The following is a 19,127-nucleotide window of genomic DNA, read 5'->3' on the forward strand; positions in this document are numbered from 1 at the left end:
ATTTAGAATTAAAAAAATATGCAATCGAAAAATGTTAGTCTTTATTATTTAGATTATTATTAGCCAGCAACAAATACAATTGAGCATGAGAGTAAATACAATGAATATAATATAGTTGTTCTTGTGCCACAGTTTTAAATCGTTTCATGGACGTATCGGATAGAATATTCGTTGCTGCTCACAGTGTAAAGTGTATCAATTAAGGGTTGGACGGCAGCGAGGAAAAGATATCGGTATCACTAATACGGGCCAGACTCATTCAACTTGAAATCGAAAAATAAAAAACGCCTAATGAATAAAAACATGTTGCACGACCACATAATAATGACATCCTTTTTCGCTAGATACCGTGTCTCCCTCTCCTCTCTACCCTCCCTCTTCCCTCTACCCCCCTCTCGATGCGGCACACGCACTCGCCCGCGGGTGATTGCTGTGGCAATGCCAGCCCTTCACCCGCCCTTCACCCTTTCCCATTTTTTGATACATCTTGGTTTAGTACAATAAAACTTGAAAATGACAACAACGAGGCGAAGTTTATTGTTAAGGGAAACAACAACAACAAGGACAACTTCAACGGCCCGTGAAATAGATGCGACAACAAATTTTCAATTAAAATGAATACAACATAGGAATAGAATAGAAATACAAATCGCTAAATAATCCCATATTTACGCATCTACTCCAGGGCCAAAGGAATAAAGAATAAAAGGGCGCCCTTCCCTTCCCTTCCCGCCCATGTGAACCTGCCTATTATCGTTGTGGGCCATCGATTGAGTCCCCTGAAACTGATGCAACAAATTTGCAGAGATAAACAAATGTTCACAAATATTTTAAACACATATAGAGAAAGTAGAAGGATTTATCACCCAACAGGATGAGGCTTGTTAGCTTATCCATATCGACTCTGAGCAGGGCCCACACATAATGCATATCCAATAAATTGTACATATATCATCTCTATATATATACACCTAAGTCTGTTTTTACACGGTAGATTGGTTCCAGAAGAAGCCGTGTAAAAAAAACCGTGTAAAAAAGACATTGATCGTATACAAAAATGGGTGATTTGTTCCTAATCTCTAAAACCTATTAAAATTAGTGAAAAACAAGAATTTTTAAGAACAAGAATTCATGTTTATTTTTTCTTTAACAGCATCTCTAGTGTATGATGAAGACTTAACAGATAGGTTCGTTCCAGAAATCACCGATTGCCTAATAGCAATTTCATTTTTCTTTATAGTTCTTATTGTGGCTTCATTTAAACCGAACGTTTTACCAAGAGCAGTTGAGCCTTCTCCATTTCGAAGGCGATCTAAAATTTCAATCTTGGTTTCCAAAGAAATTGCCTTCCGTTTTAGTTTTATATCTGACATTTCCTTTTAGGGATACATAAAATATTTTACAAAATTAAAAAACATAAATAACTGAATAAATACAAAATATTTTTTGGCTTACCTTTTATCTTAATGCGTTAAAATTAAATTTAATGGAAAATCAAATTTGCCTGCAAAAAATTTCTTAACAAAACACGTCTTATTGCATTGACAGTTCACAAAATATTAACACGTTTCAATTGCTCTGACCAGTAAATTTTATTGTATGCACATAAAGGGAATTCCCCTAAATTAGTGCTATTCACATTTGCTTTGACCAGTAAAAATTGCTTGTACGCGCTAAAAGGGAATTCACTTAAATCTTTAAGCTAGTGTTCGCAAACTATCGATAGCACTATCGATACTATCGATGGTTTCAGACTTTTTTCTTTCATAAATACTTTTTTGTGATATGAACATACTTCGCAAAAATTAAATTTGACAAAAAAAATTTAAGTATGTACATAAAATTTCAAATCGTGCTAAATGGAATAAAATCGTGTAAAAAAATTAAAAATATTCAATTTTCAAACCGTGTTATATCAAAACCGTGTAAAAAAAGACCGTGTAAAAACAGACTTAGGTGTATACAACTGTTTGTAAGAGATGGAGATGAAGATGATGAAGGTGCATGCCAAGATTGGGTTTTGGGAAATCGTACAAAATAGTTGTGTGTCAAAGATCTTTACTTAAATTCAGACTTTTGGAATGTCTATACTCCCTTCTTTGAATCTTTATGAAATCTCATTTGAGATGTGCTTCACACTTTTTGCAGAATCCAGGCTTCCGATTTGCTGCAAACTTAATTATAATGAATTTGTGTTTCAGCGATTCTTGAAATTCCACCCGCAAGAGTGGTATTTGGCGGAAACAGGTTGTATGAAAGATTTTCGCTCTTGGCTCAAAATCACCCCTCTTGGATGATTCGAGTGAGATCCGTTCACAAAGACTCGTATGAAAATGTATCTATCTCTAAACTTAATTTCAATTTATTGGAACTTAATAAATGCGTGTTTCATGGATGTTGAAAACGCTGCAAAATTTGAAACTCTATTCTTTACTATCGGATCAGCTTCAAACTCAATTTTGGACATTGGATGAAAAATGCCGATCGAAGGTTAATTGAGAGAAAAATTATAAAGATCATAACCAGAAGATTAAACTTTAATGCCAACTTTTGGTTCCTTATTTATTGGACTTCAAATATTTATGTAAAGTATACATTTAGACGTTCAATCCAAGATAGTACAGGTAGACTTAAACATAAGGGATATCAATTCATGATCATTATCAACTGAATCGATCGTTATGATCATTATCAACTGATTTCAACTGACCTATACATATATATCTCTATATATAAAACTTATTATGCTGACTGACTGACTGACTGATTGATGATCAACGCACAGCACAAACCGCAAGAGCTGGGAAACTGAAATTTTCACTGTAGTTACCTGATGTGATGTTTTCATGAAATTCCACCCGCAAGTGTGGAAAAATCGTGAAAAAACGTTTGTATGCAACTTTTTTGCTTACAATCCGATCGGTTTTAAACTCACTTTTAAAGATCTTGATTCAAATTCTTTTGAAGGGTTTTTCGAAAAATCCATTGCTCCTTGGTGAAAATGGGGGTCAGACGTGTTTAACATTTTTCGCAAAATCAAAGCTTCCTCGGTGGAAAATGCGATTCAGAGATTTTTGTTTGATGAAGTTTTAAGTTTTGTCCGATTTGCTTCACTTATTTTCAAAGCTATACATACAAATTAACGAATACTTTTTTCAGCGATCCGCAATTGTGGAAATTAGGCGAAAAAACGTAACTTAACTTTTTGGTTTATTATCGATTTCAAACTCATTTCCAAAGATCTTTATCAGAATTTATTTGACACGTCTTCGCAAAGTTCACCTTTATTGAATGGACAATGCGGGTCAAAGGTTTAATAAACTCACATTTTTTATTCGACCTCAAGATTCTTACCGGGCGGAAACCTCTGGTTTCAACATTTGGTTCTTTATTTGATGCACTTTAAACAGATGCACTTTTAGATAGAAGTGGAGATCAAGATGGTACGGGTAAATTTCAATTCAGTTCAACGGACAGGGACGGGCAATACTTGCTAGTATATATACGCTAGCGGGTATAAACCGGCCTTGCCCGTGGCACGTATGTTAAAAATCAACGTTCTCAAAAAGCTTTGAAAATGATTTTGAAACTTATCGGACGGTAAACAAACAGCTTTCATACAACCGTTTTCCGCCAATTTACCACTGTTGCGGGTGGAATTTCCCAAATCGCTGAAATACGTATTTATTAAAGTCTTATGTAAAGCTTTGAAAATAAGTTTGAAGCAAATCGGACACAACTTTAAACTTCGCACAAAAAATCATTGAGTCGCATTCCACCCGAAGAAGTAGATACTTGGAAATGAATTTGATGGCGAAACGTCACCCACCAAATCTTTGACCTCCATTTCCACCAAGGAGGAACGGATTTTCCAAGAAGTGTGAAACACCCCTCAAATGAATTTGAATAAAGATCTTTGAAACTGAGTTTGAGGCCGATCGGATGGTAAACAAAAAAGTTACATACAAACGTTTTTCGCGATTTTTCCACACTTGCGGACGGAATTTCCCGAAACCCCGTCTTAACGTGCACCTACATCACATAAGGTAACTTCCTAGCTGTTACGGTTTGGGCTGTGCGTTGATCATCAATCAATCAGTCAGTCAGTCAGTCAGTCAGGACAAACAGTTTAATATATAGAGATAAAATGTATATATAATTGCCATTGCTTCTTTAATCGATGGGCTATGTTATATATATTTTAAGGTAACATGCCGAGAATCGTATTTAATATAAATCTGTTTTCCGATTTTCTCAAATTAACACTTGGGTAATATAACCGCCAAATTCAAAAACTTGTCTAAATGGTATGAGTTTCGTTTGTATTGTTCTTAGTTCTCATATTTAATTGATGCTTTTAATAGTAATTGTATATATATTCTTTTTAGGTCTTACTCGTCCTGCCTTATATCCATTTGCTGCCACCCAATATCCTTATCCGATGCTAAGTCCTGATATGTCTCAAGTAGCCTCATGGTAAGTTGATTAATTAAAACTATTTAAATATTATTACTGAATGCAAACTTAATAAAATTCCTTTCCATTGAAATTTTCACTGGATGAAGCGGCTGAGAGAGGCCTTGTTTTTCAAAAAAATTTTTTGTAACTCCTCACTTTCCGATATACAAATTTTAGTATATATTTTCCGGTGATGCAATTTTCCGGAGTCGATTTTTTTGCGCATAGAATATTCGTATGTATTTTGATGTTGATGTCAAATCTTGAAGCAGTAGAGAAATTCTCAATAAAACCGGGATTTCGAATTGAATTTGAACTCTACGTCTATTTGATAATATGCTTAAAGTCCATCGAATAAAGAAACAAAGGTTTCAATCAACAGTTTCCGCACGTGTCTGCTGAGAATCTTGAAGCCGAAAAATGAATCAAACAAATTTTGCCAAAGATCTCTGAAAATGGTTTTGAAGGCGATCGGTTGGTAAACAAAAAACATTCATACATTCGTTTTCCGAATTTCTGAATTGCTGAAACACGTGCTGCTCATTTAGTTCTTAGGTAGATTCTGATTCAAAAAGTGTGAAGCACATCTCAAATGAATTTTCATAAAGATTCAAAGAAGGAGGTTTCGATTTTCCAATTGTGTGAATTTCAACAAAGAGCTTTGAAATTAATTTTAAGGCCGATCGGTTGATTATGGGCCGAACGTTGATCTCCAATCAGTCAGTCCGTCAGTCAATAAGTCAGGAAAAACAGTTTTATATATAGAGATGATCAGCATTCAAGTTGACAACGTAGATTCCCATTGGTTACATTTTCTACATTGAAACACATTTTTATACCCTGAAATATATGTAACAGGCAGAAGAAAACATCTCCGACCCCATAAAGTATATATATTCTTGATCAGCATCAATAGACGATTGATAGCACAATAGACTATTGTGTCCAATAGTCGATAACTTGCCCCGTTTCCAAGTAATCGATAAAAATCGATATCGAAATCCTGTTTTTTTTTTAGCAATTTTGGTGAATAATAAGAGCAAGAGTCGCCAAACTTGACATGTAGCTTCTAGAATAGTATATATTTATCAAGTATCTTTCATTTTATACCTATCGCCTGTCGGAAGAAGAGGGTTCAGGGTATCCTCTAGTCGGGAGCTCCCGACTAGAACCTCTTACTTGTTTTAAACTATAATCTTTGATTTTTAGAAAAAGGTCCTCATGGGGATAACCAATGAATTGTGACGTTTTCCCTTGACACAGAAACTACATTAAGTTGACATGTTGTATGACATTTCTAATAGGGCAACTTCGAATAATTATAATGATTTGGTTGTGTTTGGGGGGAAGAGGAGTTGGGGGAATGCATGGTATTAGCCTGAGTCCCAGAGTGGTAGGTCCCGTGGATAAAAGCGCTGGGCTTAGATTAGATAAAGTGCTTAGTTGTTTAGTTGAGGCTATCTTCTCCTGAACCACCTATCAAATCTTGAGCTTCCTGTGCAGCCTTGTGAATATGTATTCTTGTTTTCTTTAAATTGTAAAATACCCATTGTTATATTTACCGTTAATTCTTTTCAGGCACACGCCGTCGGTTTACTCAGCATCTAGTTTTAGAACACCCTACCCCTCCTCATTACCAATTAATACAACGCTACCGAGGTGATTATGAAATGATTTTGTGAAGCGTATTGATTTACAACAATTAATTTATATAATTTATTTGATTTGCAGCGATTTCCCATTTCGATTCTCACCGAGTCTGTTGCCTTCCGTTCATGCGACATCTCACCACGTTCTAAATTCCCATCCATCGATTGTGGCGTCTAGTTCCAAACAGGATTGCGGCGTACAGGATTCCACAACGAACAATCGATATTCAAGGTAAAATCCATAGAAAAATTATAGATAAGTTTCGGTCCTTTCTTCCGATTCCCCGACAGATATTCTTTAATTGGATAAGTTTTGATTTTCAATCTCCTTTTTTGAGGCATTTGCATGCCGTGAGTTCAACGTTCCTGAACGTTCTAAACATCTGATACTGTATGTATGTAATATATAATATGTATCTGTATCTGCGGTAGGAACTTTAGTTCGTAAATTGCATTCTTGTATAAATATTTTGATGCTGAAGATATCTTAGCTAGACGATATAGGACAAGTATATCAAATTGGTTTGTATATATTTAGGCGATAATAATTGTATATCTCATTTTTCAAAATAAGTATATTTCATGTATGTTGCTCAAGTATAACGAAAACTTAACTTTATACTACTTATACTTATCAACAACGAGAGTATTTGATTGACGTTATTAACAAATTAATATTATTATTTTTTTTGTATTTTGTGATCTATCGAATGTTTTCACACTTGGTCATTAAGACTTCTGTACCGCTAGCCCAATGTTTTATTGGGTGGGCGCTTTCAAGACGCCATATTTAATTTACCCACAACCCACTTGAACGCACACACACACACACGTATAAGTATACATATATATACATGTATGTATATGCATATATGTATATACACACACAATACAGAAATGTCCACTTTCCTATTGGCCCACTCCAAAGTGCGCGTCTGCGCATTAGAAACCATCCCCTAAGGGCCTTTGCCCTGCAACTAATATTGAAAGAGAAGACGGAATGAAACGAAGCGATTGTAAAATTTCCCCACTATATTGCCATTATCCTATTTTATTTAAATTCTGTTTCTAATTTAGTTGCACTTCAAATTCGTAAGCCTATTCCTTATTTGAATCGGAAAAGGTAAAACTTTAAGCAAAAAAAAAGAAGTAAATAAATAATTAGCTTTAATTTATGTATTTAAAGTTGCTACTTTTGTTATGAATATGCTTAAATATTTACTTACATATAAAAGTACAAAAGTTAGTGGGAAATTTTGAAATTTTATCCTCGTACTTTAAGCACATAAAATCCTTTTGATAGAGGGCGCCACTGTCAACAGCTGCGCAACCGCTCACAGTAGCGAACACCAATTTTGTACTCTAAAGCAGCATATCGATAATACTTCATTGCGATAGTTTGCTAAATGACTCCCAAGTTCGATACCTAAAATCTGTTAACTTATTCTTGCTGAAGCCGCTCAAAATGTGAAATATTTCAAGTTTTGTACTCTGCGTCCATTCTAAATGAGCAAAATCAAATCGTATACTAATTAACCAATGTATGAAAAAAAAAAAGAAATGGCGACCAATTAAGGTAATATATGATTGAGACGACGATCTCCAAAAACATTAGAACTAGAATGTGTGATCAATAAATATCTTTTTGATCAAGAATAAGCTTTCCATAGTGTGAAGGCCATCCGACGTCTTGCTGAATACAGGGTATCGTCAAGAAGATGCTTCTTTGTTAAAAGAATTTAATTGACGGCAGGCATATATACCCGGTTGGTTGTTGATGGTTTTAAATGTAGTAATAATTAATGCCATTTATAATAGTAGAAAAATCAACTGCTCGGCCAGCCGACATATTGCGTTTTGCGCTAGTCCCAACGAACTAATAAGCTGCATTTCGAAATTTTCACGAGAGAACGTTCGATGCGTTTTCTCTCACCGCGCAATCGTTCTCTGCATTGGCCCACGCCGGCCTCTCTCGGAGAAGAGAGCGAGAGAGAGAAGTGATGAAAAAGGCGATAGAGTCGAATACGACTGTAAATTGTTAGCTTAAAAGCCCCCAAAGTCGGAAGTAATTCGTCAAATTGCTGGGCAGACAGTTAAGCAAAAATCAAAGAAATCTGCAAAAATCAAATACCTGATGTCCGAGACTCGCATTATTCGGTTAAAACTGTGAAATTTCCATACATTTAAGAAGCGTGTGCTCCTTCACAACTCACAACTTTGGGAGCAACTACTGTGCTAAACCTGCATTTGATGCATATATCCCATAAATAAAATCAAGTGCGATAATGTGCCAAAATCTTTAACAAAAAACCAAATAGAAATCAATTCAATTTGCAATTTGCTGTGTCGTGTTTGTGGCTTCAGTTCAGCATATTGGTGAAAATAGTTGAAAATAGAGAATAATGTTCGCCCATAATTAGAGAAAATGTATCTACATAAAATTACCATACACATATATTCATCTAAATTGCGTTTAAAGCATCCAGCCATAAATCAGCTCAGCAATACACACAGACAACAAGGGGATACTTGATGCGAAACCCAAAAGAGAACTCTATTTAAATACCATCAAAACAATTCAATTTAATTCAGTCGAAGCGCAGCATTTGTGGATGTGAGAATAAAAATAAAACTATAAACAAGAGCAAGAGTTAATCAGCAGGCTGAAAGTTGGACCAGACCGAATATGAAATGCAATTGCAAATAGATGAATTGTTGAATTTTGATAAAAGATACTCGCATGTGTACATACACATATCAAATGCGTGCAGCATATTCTCTTATTCAAATCCGCAACAGGCAGGCAACAGGGTTATGCTTGTGTTATGGTTAGTGCGCCTGTCTGTTCTGTTGCCTCAATAACGATAACGAGAGCAGTCCCAGTCCACTCTGAGAACGACTGAGCCGACTGCCCAATACCCTGTTGACAACAGCCAAGCAAAAGACAAGCTCTTTAAATATGCGGCTAGTGGTTCCTAAAACTTTACAACTTTGGCCAAATATGCAAATATTTGTCAAATATTCCGACCCAAATATAATTGCAATACATTATGTCAGACAGCAATAAAAACCAATCGACTCTCTTTCTATTGTGAACAGTGTGTAGTAAGAGAGAGCTTTATTTAAAAAAAAAAAAAAGCATCCAAACGAGAAGAATATAGATTTACTAACTACTCACTCAAGGGAATTACTTCAGTAAATCTCAATAGTGGCAGAGGGTGGTGTAGGTCAAGAATGAAAAATCATCAGCATCATAGCAGGGTCAAAGTGCAATCTATACAAATACTGTTATTGTCCACAAATTTGGCTCTCCAATAAAGTTAAAGAATCCAAATCGAATATGCACATCGCAAGCAGATACCCTGTACTTGTGTTGCGAGTTGTGAACGGGTGAGATGGGATATATTGTAACATTTTACAGTATAGTTTTGCACAAAATTGTCCACCTCTTTGAGGGTATAGGATGTTTAATGGTATTCGAATACATGCGAATGTGACAAATGTTGCTAGGACTTTACTTATTTTACATTTGCGTGCATATTTTAAGTTTAGTTTTGTGAACTCTAAAAACGTATGAAACTTTGATGCCGATTCTCTTCTAATCGAAATAAAAGAATCAAGAGTCTATTCGAAATAAAGTGAAGTGAAGTAGAAGAAAAATTCAAATGTCTCGACGCGGATCGGAGTTATTTAACTCTGAAGTGAATGTAAACGTATTTGAAATCCTTTAACGGCATCGACAGCAGCTCGAAAGACTATGACCTCCGGATAATTCGAATAGCTGCATTGCCAGAATTGAAAGTGTTATGGATACTACTACAAAAAGTGCCAGGAATACCAAGGGCAACAGCAAAAGCAGCATAGATGACACTCCCGAAGCGTTATCACCAATAAGAGAGTCAAATAGTTATAGACAAATACAGCTAAATGGAAATGAAAGCGCCGCCGATGAGAATAAGGAACCAAAGGACTTTTCTCTTCCCGTTGGCAATATAATGGAAACGATCTCGCAATCGTCATCGTCATCATCATCAGCATCAGCATTATCATCATCGACAACATCGACAACAACAACAACAACAGCCCCGAATGCACAATTCATTGATCATATACAGAGTGCGAGTGAGGCAGCCACAAAGGCCAACAAAGGCTCCGATGTGATGGATCACATATTTAATGCACCCGCAAGCAATGCTGTGCTGCCGACTGCAACATCCACATTGATGTCGGAAATTCTACTGCGGCAGCAGCACGACATGCTCCAGCACTGGCCAAAGCTGGAGGACCCTCAGCGCAATTGGGATCGCGACCAATTGGATACAAGCTGTAATCGTGATGCATTACTCGCTCGCATCTACACCAATAATGTGCTCTCCCAGCAAAAGAGCACACAACGGCAGCAGCAGCAGCAACAGCAGCAGCAGCAACAGCAGCAGCAGCAACAGCAGCAGCAGCAGCGACAGTTCCTGGCAACACAATTGCTTTATGCACAGTTTCTGCATCAGCCGCATTTGTCATTGGAGGTCGATCAGGATCGAGAGCGTAGGCTGCATATATTGGAGTTTTCTGGTTTGCGCAAATCTTCCGTTAGTAATGAGCCAAAGGCAACACCATCATCAGCATCATCAGCATCATCATTATCAATTGGCTTGTCACACGACAGCAACAACAATAATCGAACACAAAGCGATATCGAACAGAGTATTCGATATGATCACGATCACAGCCGGAGAGATAAAACAGATGCACACAACTCGAACTCGAACTCCAACTCCAATTCGAACTCGAACTCATTCACTAAAGACAGATGCAAGTTAAGCAAACGGACTCAATGCGCTTCAAGCTCGAAAGGTTACTTTTTGCGCGAGCAGAAGAACGTATTGTTCGATATAAAGAAGGGCCTAGAGCAATTGACATTACTTTGCAGTCAATTTCAGGATAATCTAAATATGCCACTCGAAAGGGCAGACAGACTTGATGATGACAATACAAACAGCTCGGCCCTTGAGGTAACCGTACAGCGCGAATTGGAAAACAATCGAATGAAAATCGAAGGCATGCTGGTGCAAGTAAGAAGTCTCTATCGCCAGTGGAGCAGTGCCGAGCTCTATTATCTACGGAGCCTGCAAAGACTAGGCCTTACGCCCGACACCAAGACAGATTCGCCCACCCATGATGTTATGGCCCTTGCTGCGATTGCTTTGTCGGCCGAATGCGATTCGGGGTCCAGAAACAAAATCGATGCAGAAGTTAGCCCAAAAAACAACAGCTATAGGCAAGAGAACAACTGCACAAGTAAACCCGAAGCACATTCATCACCCGACAAACTGCGCACCCTGCAAGATATCGAAAATATTATCCTGCAGCAGGCAGCAGCAGCAGCAGCTGGCCCAGGTTACGTGAATGGGCACAGCGAAAGTGCCGGGAGCAGTGATAGCGACGATGAAGAGGAACCCGCATCATCTGCGTCACCCGCATGCATTTGGCATCCAAGGAACAACGTCGTGCATCCGGCAGATGACGGTGACACCTGCAGCACGGCCGCCGAAATTCTTTTGGAATATACTTCGTTGTCGTCGGTGCAGGCCAAAATGAATGCCTTGCTAGCCAGCGGCAACAACTTGCCCCTGCCTGCCCCTCCCGGTTCGAATACCATTGCCGAGAACTGTTCCATCTTGAATCTATCGCCGGGCACGCAGCAATGCCGAGCAGCGATTAATCGAGAGTCTGCCACATCGGATGTACCGGTGTACTTGGCCGATCTTCCGTTCCCTCCAACGCCAGCCACACCGCCAACGAGTAGCAACAGCAGCTGTTCGACAGTTACAGGCCCGCTTGGCTGCACCTCGTACTCCTTGAGCTCGAGTAAATATAATCACCGGCGAAAATCGAGATATGCGCGTCGCATCGAGACTCCCACATCCTCATCATCGGCGAGCAACTGCCAGCCGGAATATTCCGGCAAGGAGCTCAACGGGGACAACGCGTACAAGGTTGTCGCTATCGCCAGTATGCCAATGTGCCCATCCTCGGTAGCATCGACAACCGCCGGAGCCGGAGCCTCATCCTCAGCCGGAGGAGGAACCCTTCAAGATACATCCTCGGCAGTTGCGGCAGTTGCTGCACTCCAGGAACGTGCTATTACGGACATGTTCAAGGCACAGTTTAGCGCTTTGACAGTGGCAGCCGGGATTGCAACTGGATGTGGTAGCGAATCGGGACTAGGAGCTGGTTCGGATACTCCCTACGATTTAAGCATTGGAACCAGGCTAAAAAAAATGTAAATTTAACATTCGTTTAAGGTTACACAAAATAAAAAAGTGTGAGAGCGAGCTCGTTTCTGGCCGACGTTTTCTCTCAAGATAGTTATTTCAAAAACGTTTTCTGATCATTTTCCCATCATTTCTATGGCAGATATTTGATATAGTGGCCCGATCCAGAAGAAGCTATAGCTATATCAACACGGCTTTTGGTCGGATACTGATCGGAGGTGTATGAATGTCATGACAAACAAGAAATTCATCCCTAAGGTTTTTGGGGACTAAATTTGCACTTAAACAGTTTGCAATATTGATTGATTCTTGTCCGATTTGTCGGCTTCAAAAGTCAAGGATTCAAAGACATTCAGATATGTCCAACAAATTAGATATCTGCTGTACGATTATTTGCTTTCTAGTGTTTATTTTGTATCTCTTAAAATGTTTGATTTTTGTTTGTGGATTGAAAGTGATATGCTTGTGCTTTTTGTTGATTCATTTCAGAAACTTGGATACCAAAAGCTCATCGAATTCGCAAGCAAACGACTGTAAAGATAGTTCAAATGATAAAAAGAAGCCACATATCAAGAAGCCGCTGAATGCATTTATGCTGTACATGAAAGAGATGAGAGCCAAAGTTGTTGCCGAATGCACCCTGAAAGAGTCGGCGGCGATTAATCAAATACTGGGCCGACGGGTAAGCTACATAGTCCATCGTAATAGCACAGTCCCTTTAACCTTTAACCTTTAACTTGGCTGCCAAGTCATCTCTGGTTACTCTCTCTCTGGTTAAGTTTTATGATTGGGGTTTTCATTTCATATATAAATACAAGCCTCGAACAAACCGGAACAGTTTTTAAATGCTGCGAATGCTACTTCAGCGCAAATAATCCTTGATTATAAAAGGACAGACTGACGGACTATAACTGTATAAAAAAAAGTACCAACTATTTGGAATTCGCACAAATCAAATTAACTAAATATATAATATATATGCATATTGAACTTGACACCTTGACAAAAAACCAATATAAGTTAATGCTAACTGATTCCCAAACATTAATGATACTTTTGTAGTGGCACGAACTTTCCCGCGAAGAACAAAGCAAATATTACGAAAAAGCGCGACAAGAGCGCCAATTGCATATGGAGTTGTATCCGGGGTGGAGTGCACGAGATAACTACGGTTACGTGTCAAAAAAGAAAAAGCGTAAAAAAGACAGATCGACAGCGGATTCGGGAGGTATTGCACAAAATTGTCAAATTTGTAACACACTTATTCTTCTCTAACCGCATTCAACCTTTATTATTGTTTCGTTTCGTTTTTCGTTTTCGTTTTCGATTTGAAAAATTTCATTCAAAACATGCATACCGTACACGAACACAACTACAATAACATTAACATTAACAATAACATTAACATTAACATTAACAGTATCGATATCAATATCAATAACACAAGCACACATTTAAAATCAGCTGCTACTAACACAAAAACTAGAACTAACAAATTAAATTAAACATGTACTACCTACTATTAATGTAATTTGTGTAAATACTTAGAATTTAAATTTAACTCGTACCACGCATCAAAATAACTGAAAGAAAACCAAAAAAAAAAACAAAACAAAAACCCGACATTATTTAATAAACAATTCCAAAAAAAAAAAAAAAATCACATTTTTGAAACTAGACAGAATCTTAGATGTTTCGTAGTTAGCTTTAGATTTGTACTAAGCAGATTCCAATTTGAAAGTGTACTTTAAAAAGTGTACCTAAACTAGAAAGTAATTAAACATAACATGTTATAGAGTATAGAGTACCTTTGATTCTCACTCTCTCTCTCTCGCTCTCGCTGTCTCTCTTCGGTAACCCGTAGCTTTTTGCTTGTATACACATTCTGGCATTTTTTGTTTTCAGAATATTTATTTATATTTATCTATTTTGAAAATGTGAAACTGTGAAAAAAAAGCGACTAGATTTCGTCTATTTGGAATGTTCGCTATCGTCTTTGTCAAATCCCATTGACCGTGGCTACTTTTCTGGGATTAGTTTCGATTCGATTTAATTCCCCTTTTTTTTTAGTAACAATTCAAATTCCCCTATTCTTGAACAAAAATTCAGAATTTAAAAAAAGAATGAAAGCTTATTGTTTTAATAATACAGAAAGAATACGAAAATGTTGATAAAAGAAAATCGATTAATTAGTAACAATTTGAAAAGATATAAAAGATGCAAAAACAAATCGTAGGAAAAGAGATTTGTTAACAAGAGAATAGTTTTGGAGCGTTACCTATGTATGCTTCCTATGCAGGACTTTCCATACCTATGTGGTTCAATTGGCAAAATAATACACTCACACGAACACAATATACTTTGTATGTATTGAATTGGCAAGCACAAAGTGCAGAGAACAGGAAAATATGTAGAAAAAAAAAAACAAAACCAAAAAAAAAAAACATTTCATTTTATTTAATGCTTTCATTTCCATAGATTCTTGAACACAAGAATCATATACAATAAAAACAAACCGAATAATCTATTATACATATAGTATATATGTGAGGACTTGAAATTGGCGAATGCATGCACCCGAAACCGTCTACAAGATCGATCCGTCAAAGCTTTTCGAACAATATTACGATTCCGGCGAATAAATACGATTCTCCTCTCCGTCGGCTTTTGTCCACTGTGTGTGCTCTGATTGGCGGGCGGGTGCCCGAATAGCATAATTAAATAGAGTTAAAAAATATCTCACCTGATTGATTAATGTATATAATTGCATATTATCTCTCTTTATTTTTCATAATTTTGATTTGCGCATATCGCAACCAAATCTAACAAAAACAATTCGATTGATCGCCAAAATACGAAAATACCAAAATACGAAAATACCAAAATACGAAAATACGAAATTTGAAAAATGTGTCGAAATTCGCACCGATTGCCACACACAACCACAATTATTACACAATGTTCTTTTCGCGCGACACCTCGCATATATATACATATATACATGCATATGCATTCGATTCCCTCCACTCGCAGTGGCATGCCTTGGGGCGTGAGGAGCAGGCCAAGTATTACGAGCTGGCGCGACGGGAACGCCAGCTGCACATGCAGATGTATCCCGATTGGAGCTCACGCACGAACGCGTCACGCGGCAAGAAGCGGAAACGGAAGCAAGATGCGACCAGCGACGGAGGAGGTTAGAAACATTTTCTTAAACTTTTCTACGATACATATTACAAATGTACATATGTACTATGTACCATGTACTATGTACCATGTACTATGTACTATGTCATACCAATACAATACCAAATCAAAATCGAAACCAAAACTTAAACAGCCAGACATACGTTAAATGATTATCAAACGATATAATCAGACTATTTCATATTAATTTGTTTAATAAAAGACACAAAAAAAATCACACACAACTTTGTGTAAGTACAAAAAAAAAAACATACTTGTTGTTGCGATTGGAACGAAGTTGAAAAAATAAGAAAACATAGATCAAAATGAATAAACGAAAAAAAATTCCCTCAACTTATTTATGACAATAATAAGTAGATTTAGGAAATCCCTAGAAAATTCACCCTACTAAATAATTTACCCTGTAAATAATTTGCATCCCCAACTTGCTTAACTCGAAACTGTTTACAGGCAGTTTTCCCTCTCTATTTATTGTAATAATTCATTTAAACAAATAGTACACATATCATTCATCAACCATTGTCGTATGTATGTATCTATATATATATTGATGTATGTCTGATTGTCAATAAGTGATTACGATCAAAAATTACAATTACCTAGCTTTATAATATCATTGCCTGCACGTTATAACTTTCTATTGATATGACTCTTATGTGTGTGTGTGTGTCTGTGTAGTATCAGCATACAGTATAATTATAAGTACTCATCCAGTATAAGTGCTTTTACTGCATACACTTATACTACACTCTCATATATGAGGAAAATAATTTCCATGTGTGTGTATACAGTATGCAGTATAAGTTAAAGTAAATATAAGAATAATAACTTAGACTACGTATAAGTAAACTTGATACTTATGCTGTATTTGTATACGTGTACGTAGTATCAGTCAACTGAATACTTATACTGCTTACTTATACGCGCTATAAGCAATTATACGGTATATTATACTATTATACTTATACACAGTTGACTTATACTACATACTCACATACATCTAGTTATTAGTGCATGAGTAATTAAAACGCTTTGTATACGAATGTTGTGTGTTAAATCATACTAAATCAGTTATGCTGACCAAATACAATTAAAGCAATCAACTAGTATTTATGTGTTAGCCAATGTGAGTTATATTAGCCAAATTTAATTCAAACGAAAATAGAATGGAAACATGCTGCTTCATACTCTGTTCACAAAAAAAATATATATATACATATATATATTCACATGTACTTATTGAAATAATCGAAATTGATTTTCTTTATAATGTATAAAATTCGGCCATAAATCGACTCGTTTTCACTACGTGAACAGATTAGAAAAAGTGGAAAACAAGTTTAATTTATAATTCGCGTTCTTCATGTGACTTTATCTCATCTTCATCTTCTTTTCAACTTCAACGTCCAGATGTTTAGCTAATATTCCTTAAAGAATATGATGTGGAATGTAGTTAAATGGAAATCTCTATCTAGTTTAAGGCTTAACTATCCATTATTAATTGTTAATTTATTATTTGTTCGTATCATGTTGCTCGTTGTGTAGTCTCTATCTGTTTCTTATTTAGTCCGAATTGTAATATGAATGCTTAAACTAGCTTTCTGCTGCTCAACTAACTAACAACTCGATCATGTTCAATTATGGTGTCCTTATAATGCAACATTTTTCCAAAAACCAATCTTAACTTCTTTTTCTCGTAGGCAACAACATGAAAAAGTGTCGAGCGCGATTCGGACTGGACCAGCAGAATCAATGGTGCAAGCCCTGCAGGTAGGTTACAAATTGTACAAAAGTATCTTTTAGGTTGACAGCGCTTGTTTAAGATATTACATACTGCGTTTATGATAAGAGAAGATAATCAATCCATCAGTTGTTCACATTGCAAATTGACCACAAATTGTCACAGCGTGCCCAAACTTGCTTAAATGGCCTTAAAAAGGTACATAAACATAAGCGCAGTAGCATGACTGTACCAAATACTCATATCGAAGACATGCATAGGTACACGCATATTAGAGTTGTAATTAGCTTAAAATTAAATGAAAGGTGAATATCTGATTGATGCATATGTTTAACATATTTTATGCAATATTTGATACAATATTTATTCACTATTTAAAAGTTAGTTTAGAAATGTAACAGACAGAATCAAAGAATATATATATATATATATATATATATATATATGCAGATCATTATTCCAGTTCCAACAGTCGTTCGTTCAACAATCGGATTTACTCCATTGTCTTGGCCTAATTCGATTGCTCAAATAACATATTAGAAGTATGAAAATAGCTAGCTCAAGGAAATAGTTCAGCTCTAATATGAACAATACAACTCTAATATAAATGTACATATGTTTGTGTATGTACATTTAGACGAAGGAATAACATATATTGTCTCATCAATTGAAATCTGTACACATCAATAATCTACATAAGTTCTATTAAGTATATCTATCACACATTATTCTACACTCACCTAAACACCTAAATACACACATATTATTCGATACCTGACTCTAGATAATAATTAACAGTAATGACAACTATTAAGTAACAAAGGGCATTGTGGCCACAATCTACATATATGGCCGAGATACTATTAAATGTATTTGCATGCAACTTAATGCTCTCTTTTCCATCTACAATGCCCCCCCCCCCCCCTTGCCATGCCCTTGCCTGCACCCTGCACAGGACCAGAGATTTTATGATTTAAAGTGGATAATTCCTCAGCGATAACAAATCTAGTAAAAATAATTAGAAAACAAACTCTGTTCTTCATTCGAAGCTCTAGTCACTTGTTTTTCTCTTCTTCTTCTTCTTCTTCTTGCCTAAATTTCAATGGAGAATTCTGAATAAGCTTTTGTCGATTGGATCAACAAATTAATACTGTACTGAAACCTTGCTTATTAGTTGTATTTTCCCATTGAATATTCATATGTATAAGCAGAAACTCGAACATATATTTTGAAAAAGTGTATTCAACCTCAATTTTTGTCATTTTTATTAATCAATACTAATAAGTATCTTTCAATAATACCTAACTTAAGTAAAGCGCTAGTTCAGCAATTGAAAAAATTGCTTAGGAAAAAACCAAAAATTGCGCTTCTGTCAGAAGTGCCCTACTAGGGATTACCCTGAACCTTTCCTTCTTCTTCTTCTTCTTCTTCTCCTTACCTATTTAATGGGTAAAGGAATACACAAGTATTATTAACACTATTTGTACCGAAGGTGTCAAACAGACACCTTTTCAGTTTTTAACTTGAAACTATTTTCTATGTTGAATAATTTGTTCTAAATTTTGACTTTTTGATGATAATTTATTAATTGATTGTTGAATTAATTTAGTGTTAGCATAATTCTCGACAAAGTAAATCAAAAGAGAACAATTTTAAAAACTTGTTCCTCTCTTATTAGCTAAGGTGTCAAAATACACCTTTTGAATGAAATAGGTATACACAAAACCTTCTTACAAATAGTGTTAAAAAATATATTTGAAAAAAACTAAATTAGTTAGAAGGGTTTAATGTATTTGTGCAAAT

General features: G+C 36.2%; 1 protein-coding gene across 6 annotated transcripts in view; it reads left to right on the plus strand.

Moving 5' to 3' along the window:
• The window catches only part of pan (pangolin), a 67,114-nt gene that overhangs the window by 36,663 nt on the left and 11,324 nt on the right, over positions 1-19,127 (plus strand). For 2 of the 6 annotated variants that reach the window (XM_064681417.1, XM_064681420.1), the window contains exons 6-11: positions 4,389-4,476; positions 6,037-6,117; positions 6,190-6,339; positions 12,869-13,061; positions 15,413-15,572; positions 17,284-17,353. In XM_064681417.1, the coding sequence (XP_064537487.1) occupies positions 4,389-4,476; positions 6,037-6,117; positions 6,190-6,339; positions 12,869-13,061; positions 15,413-15,572; positions 17,284-17,353 (742 nt within the window). Of the gene's footprint in view, positions 1-4,388; positions 4,477-6,036; positions 6,118-6,189; positions 6,340-10,950; positions 12,388-12,868; positions 13,062-13,441; positions 13,608-15,412; positions 15,573-17,283; positions 17,358-19,127 lie in introns of those variants that run through there. The other 4 variants (XM_064681416.1, XM_064681418.1, XM_064681419.1 and 1 more) reach the window with 4 other exon arrangements.

Source organism: Drosophila montana, unplaced genomic scaffold (genome assembly GCF_035044405.1).
Source record: "Drosophila montana isolate Dmon_TW-CO22-7 unplaced genomic scaffold, ASM3504440v1 contig_2397_1, whole genome shotgun sequence".
NCBI lineage: Eukaryota > Metazoa > Arthropoda > Insecta > Diptera > Drosophilidae > Drosophila > Drosophila montana.